The following is a 24,409-nucleotide window of genomic DNA, read 5'->3' as shown; positions in this document are numbered from 1 at the left end:
TTGATGTCTATAGAGAAATGTACTAACTTTGCTGGGGGCTACGACAGACGGCCTAGGTCAAAGGGCAGACGCAGCGTGAGCTGGAAGCCTGGGCAGTGCAGCAGCGAGCACTTCCAGTGGTCACACACGCATCACAGCCCTGATCACAGTCCCGACAGGGGCTGGTTCTTACGCTTGTTTTCCTTACACCTACCTTTGGCTTTGGTCATCTTCACAACATCATTCACTTTTAGTTGAAAAAAAAACATACTGTTAGAGTATATGAACCATACATGAACAGTTTGACCCAGGTTAGCAATAAACCACAGTTTACATGAGAAATGTCTGACTTGCATGAGTTTCAGTTATAACAACTGCCACCCAAGGGTCCGCGGACTACTCACACTGTTTGCAGATTTGACGTAGCTTGTTTTTGTTGCTTTTGATTATAAAATATAATCAATGCTTATTGCAAAAATGGTCAAATGCAGAAATGTATAAGACATCTAACTTCCCAGAAGTGAGCGCTAACAGCAGGCAGGCACACCTGCTTCCAGGTTCCCATGTAGCTCATCTGGTAAAGAATTTGCAACACAGGAGACCTGGGTTTGATCCCTGGGTTAGGAAGATCCCCTGGAGAAGGGAACGGCTACCCACTCCAGTATTCTGGCCTGGAGAATTCCATGGACAGTATAGTCCACAAGGTCACAAAGAGTTGGATGCGACTGAGCAACTTCCACTCACACCTGCTTCCAGATTTTGTTCCCTGCACTGTTACACACACCCGCATATTTCAGCATCATATTCTTCGTGTGCCACCAAAAACCATCAAATATCAACAGCCCAACATGTTCCATATGTACTAGACTCTCACAGAGAGTCAAAAAAGTCAACCCTGGTATCATCTCCCCACGTATTTCATCTGCGCCAATTCACAAGCGTGTCCATCCGCCCCTGCTCGCCCGGCAGACGCTCACCGTGTTGTAAATGCCCTCGATTGTCTCTGTCCCTTCCGTGGATTTCGCCACTACCTTCAGCCTCCCAGGCAGGCCCCTCTCCAGCTGCTGGACCTGGTGAGGATGGACAGTGCGTGGATTCTCTCCGCAGGTGACACAGCATGGGGGGGGAAGGGCGTATGTGCAGGCGGGCGTGTTCCGTGTGCACGGAGCACACAGGGTGGGGGGCAGGGCATGTGTGTGCAGGCGGGCGTGTTCCGTGTGCACGGAGCAGGGCTGGAGGACGGAGGACCGGCCCGAGGGTGGTTGAGGGAGAGACAAGCCCCTGGGTGAGCGGGAAGAGTGGACTGGAAGTCGCGGGGGTCCGTGTGTACTGGGGGACGACCTCCCAAGGATGGAGACAGGCCAGGACGGCAGCGGGAGGACACCGGGCGGGAAATCGGGAGCTTTATTTTCTCTTGTTGCATTTAACATGTTGAGAGGCATTCAAACGGAGACGCCCAGCAGGCGGCTGTATGAACGGTGTGGAGTTGAGGCGGATGCTAGTAGAGCCGTCAGCACTGAGACGTGCTTGTGGGCAGAGGCGGGGCGGGCAGGGATTGGAAGGGGCACCCCGCCCTCGGGGTCCCTGGGGAGCAGCGTGAACAAGGGTAACACAAGCAGCCCCAGGAGGAGCCTCTCCCTCCTGGAAACAGTGGCCCAGAGGTGAGGACTCGACACTCCCACTGCAGGGGGCACAGGCTCGATCCCTGGTCGAGGAACTGACATCCCAAATGCCTCAGGATTTTTAAAAAATCAAACAGAAGGGGAGCTTGTGGAGCTGGACCGGCAGGGCGATGGCCGAGACTCACCTCCACGGGCACGAACTTGCGCAGGAAGCGCACGCCGAGCTGCTGCATGGAGGCGCCCACCTTCTCGGCCATCTCCTGGTCGAAGCCCCGCAGAAGCACCGAGCGCACCATGACCGTGACCTCCAGGCCCAGGCCGGCCAGGAAGCCCGCACACTCCAGCGCCACGTAGGACGCGCCCACCACCAGGGTCGCGCCCGGGCAGTAGGGCAGCGAGAACAGGTCGTCGCTGCAGAGAGAAGGGGCTCCATGTGGGACGGCGCTGGGACCAGAGCACGTGGGCGCTGGGGGAGCGGCTCTCGGGGACTGCAGGTGTGTCCACCTCGGAGGAGGACGTCCAGCCAGGAGACTGGAAATCGAACAGTGGCCCACGTGCAAAGCCTGCGTTGGGTGTCCACCTGAACAGCCACACAGTGAAAAGCGTGTTTCTTAAAGTGCGTCTGGTCGAGAAAGTGTGCGAGTCGTCGTCCTGCTTCATACATCGAGGTCACAGGTCCTCCTGACAACTGTCCACTGGGAATTCCTGTTAAGTCCCAGCATCGGGACAGCGAGTCTCCTGGTCACCCGGTCCACCACCATCACAGACACGAAAGCCTGAAGCTAGCGGCAAATGCTGCTTCGCCTGGGCTCCAGCGAGCGTGGACCAAAGCCCAGACTCGCTCTCCTGCCCGGAGGCCTGGAGACACTGCGTCTGTGCCCTCAGCTCCGCCTTGCGTGCCCTTCCGCTTGTCGTCAGTGCAAATCTCTCGTGAAATGAGCCAGGGAGTGAATAGTCTGGAGACACAGACGTAACGCAACTTACGGGCAGACGGCCTAGTTAACCCCACCTGGTGATGCAGTACTCTCTGTCTCCCGGGATTCCCAAGTAGCGCGGCCTCTCTCCTGTCGCGATGACAAACTTCGCAGCAGTGTAAAGCACCTCCTGTCCTTTTTCATTGGTTGCCTTGAAAAAAGCAAAGCAAACTTCACTTTTCCTTTAGTACCAGACTGATCGGACACCAGGATGCTCGCACGCTGGGTGCAGCCCTCAACACGGAGCCCCAGTTCACGTGGGCGCAGGCGCAAGTCAGGGGGGCAACCAACGGGGCCAAAGGCCCAACTGACCTTGACTTTGTGGTGCTCAACAAACTCCCCGAAGGAGTTGACGTAGGTCACTGCCTTCTCCCGCAGGGCCAGCCGGTGGCCCCAGCTCAGCGAGCCGATGTGGCTCTGGATGGCCTCTGTCATGGTGGCCCAGCTGTGTCTCACTGGGGAGAGACCAGGGGCAGGCGGGCGTGAGGGGCTGCACGGCCACCGTGAAGTCACACATGGCACACGCGCGTCCATTGCTTTAAGGATCCAGAAGTGAATAGAAGATAATTAGCAAGAAGTCTTCATATGCCAATTACAGCCACCATGGCTTCCCTGGTGGCTGAGGAGATAAGCATCCACCTGTAAGGCAGGAGACCCGGGTTCGATCCCTGGGTCAGGAAGATCCCCTGGAGATTGAAATGGCAGCCCACTCCAGTACTCTTGCCTGGAGAATCCCATAGACAGAGGAGCCTGGCAGGCTACAGTCCATGGGGTTGCAAAGAGTCGGACACGACTGAGCAACTCACACACACAGCTTCTTTCATGTGACAAACACGAAGAAAGCAGAGTTCTGAACATGATGAAAATGCACGGAGTGGGGCAGGAAACAGCCCTCCCACGGCCGGCCCCGGGATCCACAGGTGGGGCACGGGTGCCCGCAGGCAGGCCTGCGACAGTGAACACCGGCGCTCAGGTGAGAGCTCACCACTTCCTGCCGAAGCCAGGGTGAGGCCGGTGGACTCAAGGCTCCTGCTTACTCCTGGGCCTGCCAGGCGGGGCTCATTTCCTGGATTCACCCCATCTGCTGATGCTCCCCAGGGAAACACTGGTCCGGGGTCCTGTCAAGCTGGGTGAGACCCTCAACCACAAACCCAGCCGACCGGGGGCTCACCCTCGGTCCATTTGGACCCTGACCCTCCAGCGCACTCAGGGACCCGCCCACCAGGCTGAGGGACCCCAGAGCACAGTGGAGGACAGAGTCACTGTGTGTGGGGACTTGGGCGACATCAGCGATTACGGCCCAGATGTCACGTCACCCTTCCTACAACCTCAGCAACAGGACAACAGGTCTAAGACCGTGTGGTCCAGACGGTCAGTCTGGTGACTGTGTTCCCCAACCCCACGCCCCTGATCCCGGGGTTACGACCACCACTGACTAGCTCTCTGCCAGGCTCACGTCCTCTGTCGGCCCCTCTCTCCAGACAGGCCAGGCTCCCAGGCCTCAGAGAACCGTGCGTCTCATGGCCCCAGGGACCTTTGCTTCTGGTTTGTGTAAAAGACATTTTCAGAAGTTTCACAACATGCCTGCATGTCAGCACCCCAAGAAGCAGGCTGAGATACGCGGCTCCTGGGGACCCCTCCCCAGACCTGCAGAGTCAGGAGCAGGACCCCTGGAAGGTCCCCAGGGCCCTGAGGTGGCAGGTCCGTGGAAGGCCTGCTCTGCTGCACCACCTGACCGCTCGGTCATGTGACGAGCAACAGCATCTTAAGTTCAGGTGGAAATGTCGCTCCCCTGGTTCCTCAAAGGTGGCACAGCTACCCTCACACATTTACTTTTCAATACGAACTTGAGAATAATCTGTCCAGTTCCAAAAGGAAAAAAAAAATTCTGACATTTTCCTTGGACTTTAAATAAACTTTATGAAATAGCTCTGAGATAACGCCTTCACAGTACGTAAGCATTCCCTCCAGAATCAGAGCACGGTTTTGCTGTGCTTTCACACTCCCTTGAGTGTTCTGTACACCCCAGCGGAGTGCCTTCCAAGCCCTTGTATCACGATTGCTGTGATCCCCGTTATTCCACTTCTGTGAGTTACTGCTGCTGGTACGGAAGTTCCGCACACTCTTCTTCTCAACAGCTTTCTAGCCTCATCGGCTCTCACGCCCCCCTTCACTGTTCTGTGTGTTCCAGGTCTGCCGCACTCCTCCACCTTCTCACACGCGCTCAGAGGCCCCTGGACCACCTCCAGGCCAGCGTGGACATCATTCCACCCTGCTCCATCCAGCCTGCCCGCGGCGTTCCACCCAAGTCAGCGCTCTCCTTAGACTCGCTCCTAACTCCTGCCCTGAAAGCCCCCGCACACTCTGCTGTGCGTCTGGGATGGCCGGGGCTGCAACAACCCTTCCCCAGACCTAAGGCCCCGACAGCAGGTCTGCACTGACTGTCTTGGAATCCTGGGTCCCGCTGGCACATGTGAGCTCCTAATGAGTGTTTATTAAACTAGCGTAAAAGTCAACTACAGAAACAGAAAGAGCAAGCATTTCTAAGAAACCTATTCTTCCCTCTTTCCTCCCAGTCTGGACGGTTTCACGCATCACCCACCTTGCTGACTGTACTCCCAGCCGAACTTCCTGGAGTCGGTCAGTGCCTGCCCCAGCAGCGCGGCCTGGTGCATCAGCTTCTTCGGGATACAGCCAACATTCACACACGTGCCACCAAGACCTGAGCGAGAGCCACAGCTGTGATGCTGTGTGTGCATGTGTGTGTTCATGTGGCTTACACACGCAGAGCGGGTGCTATGAAAACGTGGGAACAACAGCCTTGACGACTGTGGGGTCAGCGTCACACACCAGTACACAAAACGATGTGCGTTACAGTGACCGAGGGTCCCTGCAGGAGGCCCAGGAATGAGCAAATTCCGACGTGCATTCGAACAGTTTCCTGGGTACAGAATCCAAGACTTCCACCTGAGTCCCAACCACGAGATAGTCAGGACCGGGTCAGGCTAACTGGGCACACGCTGCTCTGAGGCCAGGCGGGGCCGGCCTCCAGCCTTTCCCTGGGCAACCCTGACTCCTCTGGGCCGGTACCACCCGCCACCAGCTGCCTGGACTCTCACCAACACGGGGTGAGACAGACACTCACATCGGTGCCCTCTGAGTGCGCATCCCCCTGGTACCAGGAGGCAGGGCTGTGCCCGGGACGGGGAAGCAGAAGGGAGGCGGACAAGTGTGCACCAAATGGACGTGGAGTGCGCACACGGTACTCAGCTGACCTTCCCGCAGCCAGGGTGTCGGTTATAATATCCACGCAGAGACACAGAAAAGCGTCACGGCCAACCTAGGCAAGCATGATGGGGCACACCCCGCTGCGAGACCACAACCGTGAAACACCCCCATGTGGGTGCCAAGTTATCCTGGCACACGCGGTGGAACACCTGGGGCATGGAATTTCCCTTTGCAAAATCCTCCTTAATCATTTTCATGTTATCTTTCTGGCGTCTCTTGTTAACACAGGACCGGGGACGGTGTCCTCAGCCCAAGGCAGGCGGGTCACCCTCTGGGGCTGTGGTGAGGACCAAGGCAGACCAATGAGAACCAAAGACAACAAGCCCCCCGACGACAGCAGGAGAGCCACTCACCCCAGGCCGTGCCACGGGGGGACGGGACCACGAAGTCCAGCACCATGACCTTCCTCCCCAGGACGGCAGCTTCCTGCGAACAGAGACACACGGAGACCTCGTCGTTTTCCCGACCTTCCCCTGAAGGATGAGACTGTGTCTGTGAAGAAACAGTCTCTCCTCTTTCTTAACCCAGCCATGCCACAACAGCAGCGCAGACTGGAACGGCCTAAGTGTCGACGGCAGAAGGGAGGCTTATGGCCATCGCCGTGAGGATCATCCATGGCGGCTGCTTCTTCTCACCTGAGCACACGAGAGGCCCCCGGAGCCCCCACCGATGACGATGAGGTCGTAGTCATACGCCGGATCCTGCTGGAGGAGCTGCTGTAATAAACCACTCTGATGTGCCTGGGGGAGTCAAAGGACAGAACACAGCATGACCAAGCTGACTCAGCACACACGGCTTCTATAGAAACCTCAGGGACAGTTAACCTGAAGTGCAGGTAAGCTGGACTGTGAATTTATCTGGAGGGTGTTCGGCCGGGCCCGACTAGTCAGACCGATGCCACAGCAGATAAACGCACTGGTTATCACCCAACAGGGAGGCACATGTCAGATGGCGGGGAGGTCGGGCCTCATCCCATGTCAGACAAGCTCGCTCCGTAAGCAGCTCTCTGGGCCCTTCCTGCTGGCTCACTCTGTTCTCCTCAGACCTTAACCGTAACAATGAGCTCACTGGGTGGCACTTAACCTGGCCCCGACTTCTGCTCTACTGGAGGCACACACGCCTTGCTAAGTGGGGGACTCCCCTCCCGGGTTAAAAGGTGTAAAAAGGCATGAGGAACTGAGTGGTTAAAACGTGAGTGACTCTCGAGCACACTCTGCCCTCAGCAAGTGTGCAGGAACCGAGAGGGTGCGATGGAGCCAAGCAGGGCTGCAGGTGTCAGCAGGTCGCATACGATGGGAGGCGATGGAGAGGCTGGCCTCCCACCTTAGCGATTAACTGATTCCCTCTTTTCCCTTTAAAAACGTTCACGGCCAAGCAGAATCCTGCCAGCTGGTTCTGGGACGTGGGTCCCCTTCTCCCCAGATGCCAGCTTTTCTGATTGAAGCGACTTTCCTTTCGACCAGCACTTGGCTCCGAGGATGGCTGGGAGGGGCGAGCACACGAGCCTGATGTAAGACCAGGAGCGGCATCCTCTGCCCGCGTCCACCTGCGCTAGTCTTCTCTGAAAACAGTGCTCACACATCATCGGCGGGCATGCACTGTGGGTTTTCTCCTGATTTTTCATAGGTTGACCTAAATCTTGCAACTTCCGGTACAACACAAGCCTTCTGCTTCATCTGTTGGGAAAGGTCAGGGCTGACCCGGAGGCACAACCTGATGTCCACGTGGCCCTCCCTGAGGCCAGAAGCAGCGTGGACAAGGCTGGAGGCTCCACGTGAGGCTGAACGGCAGTTCTGTCTGTGTGAGGTCGGCTGCTCAGTCATCACGCTGGCTCCCGAGCCGGCTTGTCCTGCGAGTGCCGTGCGAGTGCTGCAGGACCACAGACGCGGCGAGGCGCATGGCCCCGGCCCCGGCCCCGGCCCCGGCCGGCAGCCCCCCGCCTCGGGTGCTCTTGGGGGCTTTCAGCCTCCGAGGAGACCCGGCGTCTCTGCAGCCCGAAGCAGCCCCCACACCCCGTGATGCACTTTCCCAGCGGGCACTGCCAAGCCCAGCGCCTCCGAAGGCGTTGGAGGCTACAGCAATGGCACCTGCTTCCAGGACGGATGAAGCAGGCAGTTTCTGGAAACTGATGCTGATCCCAGATTAACGTGCTATGTAGACAACTTTTCTCCCCACAAAAGTGTAATTCTTTTTTTTAAATGTATGAAGCTTTTAAAAAATCACTTTATTTCTTCTTGGCTGTGTGGGTCTTCCCTGCCGTGCAGGCTCCCTCCAGCTGCAGTGACCAGGGGCAGCTCTCTAGCTGTGGTGTGCGGGCTTCTCACTGCGGTGGCTTCTCTTGACGGGGAGCACGGGCTCTGGGTGCTGGGGCCCAGTAGCTGCAGCGTTCAGGCTTGGTTGCTCTGCTGCACGTGGGATCTTCCTGGACCAGGGATCAAACCTGTGTCCCCTGCATTGGCAGGCAGGTTCTTATCCAAAGTACCACCGGTGAAGCCCCAAAAATGTAATTCTTAATTGAATCTAAACCTAAGTATTTAATCCATCACCGCTGATGATTACATATATAAAGGACCTATGAGCAGAGTTTTAATAAAAGCAAACAGATAGTTAAAATAAGGTCCTTATTATTACATATCAATTTTTATCTATCTCTACGTAACCAAATGATTCCTGTTCATTTCTGCATTCTAGGAACCAAACAGAGCTTCTCAAAGCTCGCAGGGCCAGCAGCCTTGGTGGGAGAGCTGTGCTCGCTGGGCTGGACTGCCAGTGCTGACCTCATTTCCCTAAACCTCGAGGTGGAAGGAGGCCTCATTTGTCCCCATTTGGAGGGAGAGAGCAGGGCAGCCCACCCTTCTGTCCTCCAAACTCACTTGAAACCTTCTCCTTCTCAGTGTTGAAAGTTTGAATTGGTAGAAAAGTTAATTTCTCTTAAAGTAATCATGATTATCTGATAATCATCCTATAGTGCCTAGTCGCTCAGTCATGTCTGACTCTTTGGGACCCCATGGACTGTAGCCCACCAGGCTCCTCTGTCCATGGGATTTCCCAGGACAGAATACTGGAGTGGGTTGCCATTTCCTCCTCCAGGGGATCTTCCCAACCCAGGGATCGAACTCGGGTCTTCCACATTGCAGGCAGATTCTTTACCATGTGAGCCACCAGGGAAGCTTTTGATTTTACAAGCTCCAAAAGACACAAATGAACAGATTTGTAAAAACCATTTCCACCTCTTTTAAGTATTTTCTTAAAAACAAAATTTGGACAGACAGCCTTCAGAAACACACGGTACTATTTACCTGGAAAGTGTGGTCACAGCCGCCCACATGCACTCTATTCACGAAGACACTGGGCACAGTCCTCTGGCTGGTGATCTCCGACAGAGCCTCCTGGACACTGGCCCCCTCATCTGAGGATGAAAGATCAGAGACGGAAGACCCTGCAAAGGTCCCAAGGCTCCGCGACAGAGCCTCCTGGACACCGGCCCCCTCATCTGAGGATGAGAGATCAGAGACGGAAGACCCTGCAAAGGTCCTGAGGCTCCGCGACAGAGCCTCCTGGACACCGGCCCCCTCATCTGAGGATGAGAGATCAGAGACGACACTGGGCACAGCCCTCTGGCTGGTGATCTCTGACAGAGCCTCCTGGACACCGGCCCCCTCACCTGAGGATGAAAGATCAGAGACGGAAGACCCTGCAAAGGTTCCGAGGCTCTGTGAGCTGAGCTGAAGTGCTGCGACACTCAGATGCCCACATGCACGTCGTCAGCTTCACGAAGCGACGACTCAGGGGTTCAAAGGAAGCCTTACAGAATAAAGAGCAGACTCATGACTCCTTTTTAAATGAACCCTTTCAAATTAGAATCTGATCTATAATCCACTGGCTAGGCAGAGACAGATAAGAATCGTCTTTAAAGAGCAAACATAATATATGCTCTAACGGTGGTAACACAGAAAATATATCCAACAATTACATTTGAAAAAATCTTTATGCTCATAGTCCAAAACATACCCTCCACTCCTAAAAACTGAACCAGGCCCTCGGTCCTTCAGGCTCCCCATGTGGTAAACTCTTCAGCAAAGTCTCAAAGATTCAAGAGCATTTCACTTATTAAATTGACCTGGCTAAAGAGAGGGGTGAAGTCTCATGAAGGCAGAGATTGGGCTTTCTGTTCTCCACGCACACCCGTGGAAAGTGCATGGGATTCAGAAGCAGGAAAGCGGGAACACTGGCGCGCCGGCCCTCCTGGGGCTGCGCTCAGGAGATGGGCAGACCCGCCTCGTCCTGATACTGCCTCCTCTAGGCCGCCGGACAGTGGGCAGACACGCCTGAGGACCACCAGCACTGCCTAACACGGCTGCCTTCCATCCCCCTCAAATGCAATGTACGCAAAAATCCACGCAAAGTACTTCCACATACAGGTTCATCTTCTGCGGGGTTGGAGGTAGGTGCAACCAGCTCATCGAGCCCAAAGAGACAGGAGCAAACTGAACTGAACGAGGCAATACAAGGAAAGAAGTCAATCTTGTGGACGTTGATTACAAACAACAGGTACGAACCATTCTACTTACCAACTTGATCAAGTTCTAAGATGTTACAGTCAACTCCCAGAGAAGAAAAGAGTTCTTTAACCTGCAATGAAAATGCACCTGCGTTCTCCTCCCGCAGAGACCAGACACAGCTATGGAGTGTGGGCAAGGCAGCAGGGACGCTCAAGCAGGCCCTTCAGGAGTGCGAGCCCCGGGCCACCTTCCCAGAATGACCTCAGGCCGCCTCTTCCCTTCTTTTACAACCTGCTGTCTCACTTCCAAATCTGTACCTTTCACTCAAGCCTCTTTCTTGGAACTCAAGACAAGCAGCATTTCTCCAGCTGGGTAACCCCAGACGCCTCGCACGGAGCATGCCCCACACCAACCCACCTGTGTCCACATGCCCTCTCCTCTCTGTTTTCTTTCAACAGTCACTAAACCATTCAACTGTCACACACCTAGGATGACTCATCCATTGTTCCCCAAACTCACCACGCAACGATGAGCAGGACACCCTCCCTGCCCGCCAGGAGGGGAGGCAGATGCCCCCACTGTCACCATCCGCCAGTTGCCTGAACACAAAGCCCTGGGCCATGCCATGCGGACAGGGGCCCAGCAGTGAGGTGTCACCAGGAGCTTGTCTGTGACTACGGAGAGTTTCAGACCCCCTCCTGCAGCCTCTTCCTGCCCCGCGCCTACTCCCCATCCATCCAGAAGTCTCCACAGCGCTCTGCATGGAGCGGGTCCTCTTTCCAGTCCCTCTCAGCTGATCTCCTGAGCCAGCAAGACCTTCCAGGGGAAATTCTCAGTCACCTCCTGGGAGTTCTCCAACTGCCGCCACTGAGGTCAATCAGAGTCCACCGTCAGAAGGACTCTGGCCCTTCAGTGACCTCAGCCCTCGAAGGGGAGCCGAGGGGCTCCAGCTCCAGGACAGAGGCGCGAGGGTCTTGGCCCGTCTGCCCCTGGTAGATGTCCACGGCTGGTGAGAGCTAATTAAAAAGGGCCACTGAAGTCTCTGGAAGTTGAGGGCACACAGCAAATGAGGCAACGCATATTCAAGAGAATCTACTAGATGTCAGTAAGAGCGGGGAGCCTCAGGGATCCGTCTTCCGCCCCCGAGCGTGACGGAGGTGCCACTGCAGGTGGCCGTGGCCGAGGAGACAGGGCGCCCTGCTCTCTGGGGTCCCAGCCACCCCAAGGTGGGCGGTTGCCATTTCTATCGCTCAGGTTCGAGTGGCAGAGGCTGTATTACTGGTGAGTGTGGCAGCAAGGGAAAGCTCTCCTCCTGCACCACCTCATTCATAGACCAGAGTTTCTGTCCCAGGCGAAAACAGCAGGGCCCTGATCACGCTGCCCAGCCCACTGGCAGGGCAGGGCTCCGGGCTGGGAGAGACAAGCCAAGGAGACCGGAGGCTACACCCTATCAGAGCAGCTCATAAAGCAGGCTGTTCCAAGGGAAGCGGGTAGGCACCCCAGCTCTGGAGCAAGGTCTCAGAGGCCGTTCGGGGCAAGGGGGAAACCACAAGATTAGAGAGCGCTGAGCTCCACCCTAAGAAACTGACCCTCTGACATGGACTGTGGGGCGGTTCACACTCAGGCACAGCTGAGAGGCCTATCAGAGTCAGAGGCCGAGTCAGAGGATGCCAGGGGCTCCCCCTGGCAGAAGGCTAACTGTGAGCCACCAGTCAGCAGAGAGCCAGGAGGAGACGTTGAAGAATGGCCCTGCCAGGGTAAGAAAAAACTGCAAATCTGCTCAGTAACGACCGCTGCAGAGGGGCCCGGCTGGCGGCTGCCTGGCATGAAGAGCTGACTCACTGGAAAGATAAGGGCAGGAGGAGAAGGGGCGACAGAGGATGAGATGATTGGATGGCATCACTGACTCAACGGACATGAGTTTGAGCAAGCTCTGGGAGATGGTGAAGGACAGGGAAGCCTGGCGTGCTGCAGTCCGTGGGGTCACAGAGTTGGAGCGACTGAACAACACCACCACAGAGCAGTTCACACCCCAGGGCACTGCCAGGAAAGCAGAGCACCTGACCCGCAACCAGAGGAGTGTGACACCTGGGCACGACACTGAGAGTCCGACAGTGTAACACAGGCGGCCGCTGAACCCGTCACCCCCGGTGGCTGCACAGACCCACGGCCACACCTCAGAGGAGTGGAAACAGACTTCCTGAAAATAACCCATCAGAGATACACAAGCAGAAACCGGCCACAGAGAAGGACGGCTGCACTGTCTAGAGTGGCTATAATGCATTACCGGAAACGCCCTGGTTTCAACAACAAAATGACCAGACACACAAAGAAACAGCACAGGGGGTCCACACACAAGCAGAAGGCAGGCAGGAGAAGCCGCCTCTGAGAGGCCCCGACAGTGCGACGGACAGGAAAGTCACCCATGTAAATGCCTTTAAAGAGCTTGAGAAAACTATGCTTCAGGAGATCCGGAGAAGCATGATGGCAACGTCTCACCCAGTGGAAAACCAATAAAAAGACAGGAATTATGGACAGGAACCAATTGGGTATTAAGCAATTATGGGAAAGTGCAATACCTACAGTCAAAATTCCACTATGGTGTCTCAACAGTAGACTCGGGCTGGCAGGACTTGCAGAGCTGAGGACGTGAGTGGAGAGTGTGCAGCCTCACGCCATGGAGGGAAAAGATAAAGGACAGGAGCCTAGGGGAAATCGGGCCAGCGTGGAGCACAACACACACAAGGCGTGAATACCAGTAAGAGAGGAAAAAAACGCAAGAACAATATTTGAAGAGATGCCCCCAAATAGCCCAGATTGATGAAAAACAGTAATCCAAATATCCAAGAAGCAAAATAATGGAGAAGACTCTTGAGAGTCCCTTGGACTGCAAGGAGATCCAGCCAGTCCAGCCTAAAGGAAATCAGTCCTGAATATTCTTTGAAAGGACTGATGTTTAAATTGAAACTCCAGTACTTTGGCCACCTGATGCAAAGAACTGACTCATGTGAAAAGACCCCGATGGTGGGAAAGACTGACGGCGGGAGAAGGGGACAACAGAGGATGAGATGGTTGGATGGCATCAGTGATTCAATGGACATGAGTTTGAGCAAGCTCTGGAAGATAGTGAGGGACAGGGAGGCCTGGCGTGCCGCAGTCCATGGGGTCACAAAGAGTCGGACGTGACTGAACGACTGAACTGAACAAGTGAATTTAGCAAAGTTACAGGACACAAAATCAATACACAGAAATCACTTGCATTTCTATACACTAACAATGAAAAATCAGAAAGAGAAAAATAAGGAATCAATCCCATTCATCACTGGAACCAAAGAATTAAACATGTAGGAATAAATTTACCTAAGGAGACAAACAGTGTTCTTGCCTGGAGAATCCCAGGGACAGGGGAGCCTGGTGGGCTGCCATCTATGGGACTGCACAGAGTCGGACATGACTGAAGTGACTTAGCAGCAAGGAGACAAAAGAACTGTACACAGAAAATTATAAGACACTAATGAAAGAAATCAAAGACAACATAAACAGATAGAGAGAGATTCCATGTTCCTGGGTAGGAAGAATCAATATTGTGAAAATGACTACACTACCAAATGCAATCTACAGATTCAATGTGATCCCTATCAAATTACCAATGACATTTTTCACAGAACTAGAACAAAAAAATTCATAATTCATATGGAACAAAAGATTGCAAATAGTCAAAGCAGTTTTGAGAAAAAAGAATGGAGCTGGAGGAATCAACCTTCCTGACTTAAGGTTATACTACAAAGCTACAGTCATCAAGACAGTATGGCACTGGCACAAAAACAGAAATACAGACCAACGGAACAAGACAGAAAGCCCAGAATTTAACCCATGCACCTATGGGCACCTTATTCTTGACAAAGGAGACAAGAACATACAATGGGGCAAAGACAGCCTCTTCAATAAATGGTGCTGGGAAAACTGGACAGCTACATGTAAAAGAATGCAATTAGAACACTTCCTAACACCATACACAAAGATCAACTGAAAATGGATTAAAGACCTAAATGTAAGACCAGAAAGTATAAAACTCTTAGAGGTAAACATAGGCAGAACACTTGATGACATAAATCAAAGCAAGATCCTCTATGACCCACCTCCTAGAATAATGGAAATAAAAACAAAAGGAAACAAGTGGGACCTGATTAAACTTAAAATCTTCAGCACAGCAAAGGAAACTATAAGCAAGGTGAAAAGACAACCTTCAGAAATGGGAGAAAATAATAGCAAATGAAACAACTGACATAGGATTAATTTCCAAAATATACAAGCAACTCATACAACTCAATACCAGAAAAACAAACAACCCAATCAAAAAGTGGGAAAAAGACCTAAGCAGACATTTCTCCAAAGAAGACATACAGATGGCTAACAAACACATGAAAAGATGCTCAACATTGCTCATTATTAGAGAAATGCAAATCAAAACCACAATGAGATATCACCTCACACCAGTCAAAATGGCCATCATCAAAAAGTCTACGAACAATGAATGCTGGAGAGGGTGTGCTCTTGCACTGTTGGTGGGAATGCAAACCACTGTGGAAGATGGTATGGAGATTCCTTAAAAACTAGGAATAAAACCACCATGCTATGCTATGCTATGTTAAGTCACTTCAGTCGTATCTGACTCTGTGTGACCCCATAGACAGCAGCCCACCAGACTTCCCCGTCCCTGGGGTTCTCCAGGCAAGAACACTGGAGTGGGTTGCCATTTCCTTCTCCAATGCATGGAAGTGAAAAGTGAAAGTGAAGGCGCTCAGTCGTGTCCGACTCTTAGCGACCCCATGGACTGCAGCCCACCAGGCTCCTCCGTCCACGGATTTTCCAGGCAAGAGTACTGGAGTGGGGTGCCATTGCCTTCTCCGAAAACCACCATATGACCCAGCAATCCCACTCCTAGGCATATACCCTGCTGCTGCTGCTGCAGCTGCATCGCTTCAGTCGTGTCCGACTCTGTGCGACCCCATAGACAGCAGCCCACCAGGCTCCGCCCTCCCTGGGATTCTCCAGGCAAGAACACTGGAGTGGGTTGCCATTTCCTTCTCCAAGGCATATATCCTGAGGAAACCAAAATTGAAAAAGACACATGTATCCCACTGCTCACTGCAGCACTGTTTACAACAGCTAGAGCATGGAAGCAACCTAGATGCCCACTGACAGATGAATGGATACAGAAGTTGTGGTACATACACACGATGGAATATTACTCGGCCATAAAAAGGAACGCATTTGAGTCAGATCTAATAAGGTGGATGAACCTAGAACCTATTATACAGAGTGAAGTGAGTCAGAAACAGAAAGATAAATATCGTATTCTAATGCATATATACGAAATCCAGAAAAATGGTACTGAAGAATTTATTTCCAGGGCAGCAATGGAGAAACAGACATAGAGAATAGACTTACGGACATGGGGAGAGGGGAGGAGAGGGCGAGATGTATGGAGAGAGTAACGTGGAAACTTACATTACCATGTGTAAAATAGATAGCCAACGGGAATTTGCTGTATGTCTCAGGGAACTCAAACAGGGGCTCTGTATCAACCTGGAGGGGTGGGATGGGGCGGGAGATGGGAGGCAGGTTCAAAAGAGAGGGGACGTATGTATACCTATGGCTGATTCAGGTTGAGATTTGACAGAAAACAGCAAAATTCTGTAAAGCAATTATCCTTCAATAAAAAAATAATTTAAAAAAAGGCAAGGAATCCTGACCCATGCTACAGCATAGATGAACTCTGAGGACATCAGACCGAAATAAGCCAGTCAGAAAATGGCAAATACTTTCAGATTCATAGGGCAGAAAGCAGATGGTGGTTAGCAGCTGGAGGTGGGGATGGAGAGTTACTGTTTAATGAGGTCAGAGTGTCAGTTGGGGAAGACGAAAAAAGCTCTGTGGGTGGACGGTGATGGCAGCACAAAACAGGAACGGTCTTAATGCCATGAAACCTAAAATGGTTAAAATAGTAAACGATATTATGCGTATTTTATTATAGGGGAAAAAAAGCTAACCAATGCAAGTATGTTTTCAATCCACAAAAGTGTGAATAGAGGATTAGGGAAAACATGGCTTGAAAGTTAACTGGGGGAAGGGCACGTTTTCACTCTTGAGTTTGGGCCGCGCGGTCGCCTGACTCAAGGAGCTCCCTGCCCCGGTCAGCTGCCCCCGCTCCGCGCACTCCTCTCAGGTGGGACTCCAGCCCAGGGCAGACCCTGTCACTCCTTTCCTCCCGCCCGACGTCATCAGGCCCACGCGCAGCGGCACACGTTTAGACCTCAGTACCGCTGAGCAGCTGCAGGCCAGCCCGTTCCCACGTCCCTCTCCTGATTCCCTTCCTACAACCTACGTTCGGCCCAGTGTTTTCATGTTTTCATCTCCTGCCTTTGCTCACACGAATTCCTCAACTATTGAAGCTCTACCTTGCCTAAGTCCAACTTATCTCTCCAGGACCAGCTTAAACATCACGTCTTCAATTCCTCTGACCCCACAGAAGTAGATGCTTTACCTCTCATCCCCACAGCAGCTGCCTCGCATGCACGTGTCTTTCAGTGCGTGAGAACAGGCTGATTACAGCTCCTTTAGGCCATGAGTTCTTGAAAGGCAAGGCCACGGGTAGGGATGTGGAATACGGTGTCCAGTTTGGGTGATTCGTGGTCAAATTACTGCACAACTCGTTTAGTGAAGGGTCATGTGTAAAGACAGATGATACGAACGCATGAAAAGCTTGGCCAGGAAAGAAAAGCACTCAGGGAAAATACTGGAAGATCTGCCATCCAACTAGAAGCCAGATTCCTAATTCTGTGCACGGGAGTGACAGGCACCGCCAAAATGTTTCAGATGGACAGATTTGGGCTCCATTAAAAAAGTTTTGATTGAAGGCGGGAGGAGAAGGGGACGATAGAGGATGAGATAGTTGGATGGCATCACCAACTCAATGGACATGAGTGTGAGCAAACTCCGGGACTTGGTGATGGACAGGGAGGCCTGGCGTGCTGCAGTCCATGGGGTCACAACGAGTCGGACATGACTGAGAGACTGAACTGAACTGAAAAAAGTTCTAGTTATCAAAGCTGTCCAATTATGTAACAGGACTCAAAGTAGTGGCCATGTTGTTAGAAGCCGTGACGCACACAGAACAGAAAATCATCTGTCCTAAGATGTTCTGTGTCAGCAAAGGTTCGACCAGAACGATGTAAAGCCGTTTATTCATTCAACCCATTTACCTGCCTCACACTGTTCTGGGCCCCAGCGACATAGCAGTGGCCACAGTTCTGATGGCTTGGCTCTTTTATAAGCATCAAAGGACAACTTCAATAAGCAGAGAAAGAAGACAACAGGTTGGAAATAAACCAACACATATGTGAGAATCTGACAGGTGATTGGTGAGCATTCAAACCACAGTAGAAAGAAAGGACTCTCTGAAAAAAGAAGAGGGGCAACTAAGTTATAAAGGAAAAAAGGAACTGGATCCCCACACGTCCTCGGCTTCAAGTTCAGGTGGAACAGAGAAGAGGGGTGTGATAAGCACACCTGAAAACTTCCAGCAGCCCACACAGGAGGCTATCTTTGTGACCTCAGAGTAGAAAGACTTAAAAAAGGCACAAACCAGAAAAGAAAAAGTGATAGATTCACTATGTTAAACTTCCACTTCAGTTAAACAAAACATCACATAAAGAGAGTAAAAAGAAAAACCCAGTCTGGGCGATTTTCCAACACATAGAACCGAAGGACTAGAATCCACAATATATAAAGAATGTCTACAAAATGAGTATAAAAAAATAACCTAATAGAGAAAGAAGCAAAACGCCTGAATGTTTCCCAGAAGAGGAAACTCAAATGACCCATAAACACAGGTAAAGATGTTAAGTTCATCAAGAAAACGCAAAACTAAGGCTACAGTGAAATACCATCTCATAAACACCAGAATGGCAATAATTACATGTATCAACTGTCGGCAAGGACGTAGGGCAGTGGGAACTGGTAATACACCAGTCAGAGGGCAAGTGTATAACTGTGTGGAAGAACATTTCGGTATCACCTAACTAAGGAAAAAATTGTGCCTCCTCTGTGGCTTAGCAATTCAGCTTCAAGACATCTCCTCTCAAGCAGGTCTTGTGTGTGTGCACTGGGGGATGCGGCGACAACAGGCAGGCCATACTGTATTTGAGAGCAAAATACTAGGAACGTCAGACCTGATAACACTCAGGAACAACACAGCAATGAAAATTAACAAACCACACTTACAGACACTAACATGCAGTGATCTCTAAAATATAACTGTTGGGAAAAACATGCAGAATATAAAAATCCATGACTCTACTTACACAAAGTACCAATACAAGCCAAAAGGAGCAAAGTATTGTTTAGGGATACATACGTTTGGCAGCAAAATTGTTAAGGAAAAGCAAGTGACTCTGGCCAGTGGTTGCCCTGGGAGGAGTGGAGAGGATGAACCAGGAGGCTCCTGCTGGAGTGTGGTCTGCTAGAGAACTGCAAGGTGCATGTGTGACACACACACTTGTTTCAAAAACGTGCAAATCATTATCCACCTGACAGCAAGACTGAGAATCCTAATTTCACCTCTGACCCGACAACTTAGGCTTGTGCCTCGTTCACGCGTTGTTTCAACTCTCAAACGTGGAAGCAGCCTTCAAAATCGCCCAGCCCCATCCTACAGACCGCTTCGTCCTCCAGCGCATCACTGCTCCAACTCTCAGCTCCCGCGCGTGCCCCGCGTGCAGTCCGGCCTAAACCGCCGCCCGGCCGGCCCGGGGCACGCGGTGAGCCGCAGCAGCCCCGCCACCCGCCGCCGTCGTCCCCAGGACGGGACCCGGGGGACCTGTCCCCTCAGGTGCCCCTAGGGGCCCACGTCCAGCAGGCTTTCGGCCAGGGCAGGACCGCGCGGCCCAGCCGAGGGCGGATCGGACGAGCCCTGACCGAGGCCGGGGCGGGGCGCCGTGGGGGCCCGGGGCCCTGGCCGCCTACCCGCGTGCTGTGCGGACAATAGGTCTTGCTGAAGATGACCACGCGGTGGCCCTCAATGAGACCCAGCAGGCGGCGCCGCAGCTCCTCGCGGGCCGCGCCGGACAAGCGGCCGGCCCCGGGAGCCGGCGGGCGGGCCCGGCGCCCGGGCGGCGACGGCGGCCCGGCCGCGCCGCGGACATTGCCCAGTCGGCGGCTGGGGGACGAGCCCCTCCCTGGCGTGGAAAACGTCTGTGCCCGCGAGGGCGGCGGCGGCGGCGGCGGCGGCGGCTGCGCCAGGACAGCGGTGTCGCTCCCGCACGGGCAGAACCTGTCCAGAAACCAGACACCGAGTTGGGGCGCCGAGTGGGAGTGAAGGCCGGACCGCTCGCCCTGCTCCCGGCTCTGCCCCGCCCCCGGCCCCGCCCCGTCCCGGGCGCTCGCCCCACCCTCGCCACTGGCCCCGCCCTCTTCCCCGCCCCGTCCCCGGCGGTCGCCCAATCCCGGATACGCCCCGCCCCCCGGCGCTCGCCCCACCCACGCCGCTGGCCCGCCCTCGGCTCCGCCCCGTCCCCGGCGCTCGCCACACCCATACCGCTAGATCCGACGCTCGCCCCGCCCCGACGCTCGTCCCGCCCCGACGCTCGCCCCACCCACGCCGCTGGTCCCGCCCCAGCCCCGCCCCACCCTCGGCGCATGCGAAGTAAACCACTGAGACACCGCAGTGCTGTACTCGCCCAGTCTTCATAAAGTGGCGGGTGTCAGGCTTCAGGGTCTTCTTAGCTCGATATGGTGCGCGCACCGCGGGATCGCCGGGTCTCCGTGTGGTCCCCAGGGGTGCCCCCCGTGAAGAGCTTACTTCCACTCTTATTTCCATTCCATCAGCCCCTTCATGCCTCCTTTAGATACACGGTCTTCGGTGAGGTTGGACGTCTCAACCTTTTGGAAGGAGTGAATAAATAAAAACCATCTTTACAAAAGATGGCTATTTTTTTAAAGCTTATATCCCACAAAGCAAATAAAAATACTAGTGAAACCTAGACAGTGTATTAAAAAGCAGAGACATCACTTTGCCAACAAAGGCCAATAGTCAAAGCTATGGTTTTTCCAGTAGTCATGTATGGATGTGAGAGTTGGACCATAAAGAAGGTCGAGCGCTAAAGAACTGATGTTTTCCAATTGAGGTGCTGGAGTAGGCTCTTGAGAGTCCCTTGGACTGCAAGGAGATCGATCAAACCAGTCAGTCCTAAAGTATATCAACTCTGAATATTCATTGGAAGGACTGATGCTGAAGCTGAAACTCCAATACTTTGGCCACCTGATGCAAAGAACTGACTCATTGGAAAAGACCCTGATGCTGGGAAAGATTGAAGGCGGGAGGAGAAGGGGACAACAGAGGATGAGATGGTTGGATGACATTACTGACTCAAAGGACATGAGTTTGAGCAAACTCTGGGGCATAGTGAAGGACAGGGAAGCCTGGCATGCCGCAGTCAATGGGGTCACAAAGAGCCGAACACAACTTAGCAACTAAACAGCAACAACTGGGTTTCTATTAGCTACCTCATATAGCTACGGCATTTTAAAATGAATTTCCTAGGTTGCTACCCCTCAGTCCCTATCGCATGGAATTCTGGAGGCATTTTTTTTTTAATCTTTGGTACTTTATTTTATTTTTTAAAAGTATTGTCATTATTTTGCCTTTTTTTTTTTACTATAAATTTATTTAATTGGAGGCTAATTGGAGGCATTTCTAATAAAGGGACCCTAAGTTTCTTGGGCTCCAAAATCACTGCAGATGCTGACTGCAGCCATGAAATTAAAAGACACTTGCTCTTTGGAAGAAAAGCTATGACAAATCTAGACAGCATACTAAAAATCAGAGACATGACTTTGCCAACAAAGGTCCGTCTAGTGAAAGTTACGGTTTTTCCAGTAGTCATGTAAGGATGTGAGAGTTGGACAATAAAGAAAGCTGAGTGCTGAAGAATTGATGCTTTTGAACTGTGGTGTTGAAGAAGACTCTTGAGAGTCTCTTGGACTGCAAGGAGATCCAACCAGTCAATCCTAAAGGAAATCGGTCCTGAATACTCATCGGAAGGACTGATGCTGAAGCTGAAACTCCAATACTTTGGCCACCTGATGCAAAGAGCTGACTCATTTGAAAAGACCCTGATGCTGGGAAAGATTGAAGGTGGGAGGAGAAGGGGATGACAGAGGATGAGATGGTTGGATGGCATCACCCACTCGATGGGCATGAGTTTGAGTAAACTCCCAGAGTTGGTAAAGGACAGGGAGGCCTGGTGTGCTGCAGTCCACGGGGTTGCAAAGAGTCGGACACAACTGAGCAACTGAACTGAACTGAAGTCATCTGTGCCAGAATGGGAATCCTATATGCATCATTTGGGTGGATGGGTGGAGGGATTCGGGGCTAACTTGCTCACCACAACTTACAGCCCCCTGCGGCTGCAGGGTGAATGTATTAAACCCAAATAGAGACATTCAACCACAAGACCAGCAGGCATGCTTGGCCCCTCTCAGGGGTCATCTCCTGACGCCTGGCTCAGCGTGCTTCAGCCACTGCCTGCTCCTTGTGTGGCAGACACACTCCTGCCTTAGGGTCTGTGCATTTTCTGTTTACTCAGCCTAGATGTTGCTCCTCATCCAGCAAATCTAACTTTCTCTAGGGGATGGTATGAGAGGGAGGCACCTGAGGTCCCCTCTCAGGCAGGCCAAGGTCAGTGCAGGTCTCCTGCTGACCCTTCATGCACAGCCCCTTGCAGATCCCTTCTCAGTGTCTCCCACCTTACTGTGGAATTGGCTTTATGTTGACAAATATGAGGGTAAGAAGGAAACAGGGCGCCCACAGCTTCAGCTTAGGTTTATTGTTCTCAGTACCCTTGTGCCAAGTTAGTTATCTCCTTGGCCCTGAGGATGCCTCTAACTTTCAGTTCATTCGCTTAGTCGTGCCCGACTCTTTGTGATCCCATGGACTGCAGCACACCAGGCTTCCCTCTAACCTTAGTTTTCAAAATTTAAGACTTCCACAGTCAAGATTTTTTATTTTTACAATAAACCTTGTGGCTGGGACGGGCTTTACTACCGTGTCCCTTCCTGTCCTCACCTCCAGCTTCTCCTGGGCTAGAGGGTGAGTCACCGACAGGAAGGATAGGGGTAGCTGGTGTTTTCCTCTGCTCCTGGCCTGACATCTAGTTAACCCATCAGAGCTTCACTGGTGGGCCTTTCAGAACTGTGACACCGTTTTTAGGAAACTGTTTCAATTAAGGTCAGAAAAGCACAGGCAGCTTAGCTCTGAATCTCAGCCCCATTGCTTCCTAGGCGGTGGTCTGAGACAACAGTCATAGGAGGAGATTCACGTCAGCTCCTACCTCAAAGGGCCATTGTGAATTTAGGTGAGTCAGTACCCTCGTGGCTCAGGGGATTCAGCAACTGCCAGTGGCCGCCAGTGCAGGAGAAGGGAAGTGAAGTGAAGTCGCTCAGTGGTGTCTGACTCTGCGACCCCGTGGACGGTAGCCTGCCAGGCTCCTCCGTCCTTGGGATTTTCCAGGCAATACTATTGGAGTGGGTTGCCGTTTCCCTCTCCAATGCAGGAGATGCGGATTCGATCCCTGGGGCAGGAAGACCCCGGAGAGGACACAGTCCAGTGCTGCTGCCTGAAAATGCCCTGGACAGAGGAGCCTGGCGGGCTACCGTCCACGGGGTCGCAAAGAGTCGGGCACGCCTTAGCAGCTAAACAAGAAATACACGTAAAGTGCTCAGGACAGCACCTGGTATGTGCTCAGCACACAACCGGTACCGTGTGTGATATCTCATTATTCACTCCTCCCAGCAGCCCCAGAAAGGAGAGGGTATTGTCTCCAACGGGTGAGACAACTAAGGACGGAGATGGGAACAGGATCTTCCCAGAGTCACATGGATGTGGGGAGGCTCGTGAGACAGACTCTGTTCCCCATCATCTCTTGCTAGAATCAGCACTGCATTTCCCTTCAATTCCCTTTATTATGTAAGCCAGCTGAAGTTGTGGTTTCTGTTACTTGCAATAAAAAGCATGTTAACAACTAAAACTAGTTCAGGAATATGATGTTAGGTGCAGAAAAATCCATGACTCACAATTTCTTAATGGAGTGTATATATATATATATATTTTTTTTTTTCCATAAAACACCCTCCTTTGTCCTTGTTAACTCTTCAGTCCTTAAATTCTATTCATCCAAAGATTACTGTGGCCAAATCTACTTTCTTTTGTCAGTATCTGTATACATACCCTTTTCTATCCTTTATTTTCAAAATAAATCTGTCTTTTTCTTCCATATATGTCTCCTTGGGCAGGAAATAGCCTGATTAATTATCTCTTATCCCTTGTGAGTTCTTAATTAATTGAAGTCAGAGTCAAGGAATCAGATGACAGAGACAAGAAGATATTGATACAGAAAGTAGATTAGTGGTTGCCTCGGGCTGGGCAGTAGGGAAGAAGAAAGGGAGGCTTGAGGGGTGGAAGCTAAGGGTTATAGGATCTTTTTTGAGAATAAAAATGTTCTAAAATTGTGGTGCTGGTGGGACTTTCCTGCTGGTGCAATGGTTAAGAATCTGCCTGCCAACGCAGAGGACACGGATTTGATCCCTGATCCGGGAAGATCCCACAGGCCACAGAGCAACGGAGCCGCTGGTCCTCAGGTGAAGCCACCACAAGGGAAGCCTGGGCTCGCGACTAGAGAAACTGAGTGCAGCGAGGATGACCCAGTACAGCCGAGAAACAAAACAAAACTGTGCATGGATGCATAACTCCGTAAATATACTAAATGCCTGTGAGTTTCTACTTTAAATGGGTACATCGCATGGCATATGCATTATATCTTAAGTTGTTAAAGAAGATAGGAATAAATAAAACAAGAAAACAATTAGAAAACTAGAAAGAATGCTTAGAAGTTTGACATATACTGTTGTCAAACTCATTTATATATAAAATTTTTGCATATATATAAATAATAGAAAGGAAAATGAAGTGGCTCAGTCGTGTCTG

The 24,409-nt window shown here is 52.2% G+C and overlaps 1 protein-coding gene across 1 annotated transcript in view; it reads right to left on the bottom strand.

The window, feature by feature from the left end:
• Positions 1 to 19,749, bottom strand: part of TXNRD3 (thioredoxin reductase 3) — a 33,489-nt gene extending 13,740 nt beyond the window's left edge. Inside the window, exons 1-10 of the mRNA NM_001192109.2 lie at positions 19,393 to 19,749; positions 10,435 to 10,495; positions 9,163 to 9,272; positions 6,499 to 6,603; positions 6,217 to 6,289; positions 5,178 to 5,297; positions 2,888 to 3,030; positions 2,611 to 2,726; positions 1,787 to 2,012; positions 957 to 1,049 (exon numbers count right to left, since the gene is read on the bottom strand). Of these exons, the coding sequence (NP_001179038.2) occupies positions 957 to 1,049; positions 1,787 to 2,012; positions 2,611 to 2,726; positions 2,888 to 3,030; positions 5,178 to 5,297; positions 6,217 to 6,289; positions 6,499 to 6,603; positions 9,163 to 9,272; positions 10,435 to 10,495; positions 19,393 to 19,668 (1,323 nt within the window). The 5' untranslated portion in view covers positions 19,669 to 19,749. The remainder of the gene's footprint in view (positions 1 to 956; positions 1,050 to 1,786; positions 2,013 to 2,610; positions 2,727 to 2,887; positions 3,031 to 5,177; positions 5,298 to 6,216; positions 6,290 to 6,498; positions 6,604 to 9,162; positions 9,273 to 10,434; positions 10,496 to 19,392) is intronic.
• Positions 19,750 to 24,409: the final 4,660 nt, after the last annotated feature.

Source organism: Bos taurus, chromosome 22 (assembly GCF_002263795.3).
Source record: "Bos taurus isolate L1 Dominette 01449 registration number 42190680 breed Hereford chromosome 22, ARS-UCD2.0, whole genome shotgun sequence".
In the NCBI taxonomy this organism is placed as follows: Eukaryota; Metazoa; Chordata; class Mammalia; order Artiodactyla; family Bovidae; genus Bos; species Bos taurus.
Note: the sequence above shows the minus strand (reverse complement) of the source record. Positions and strands in the feature narration are given on the sequence as shown.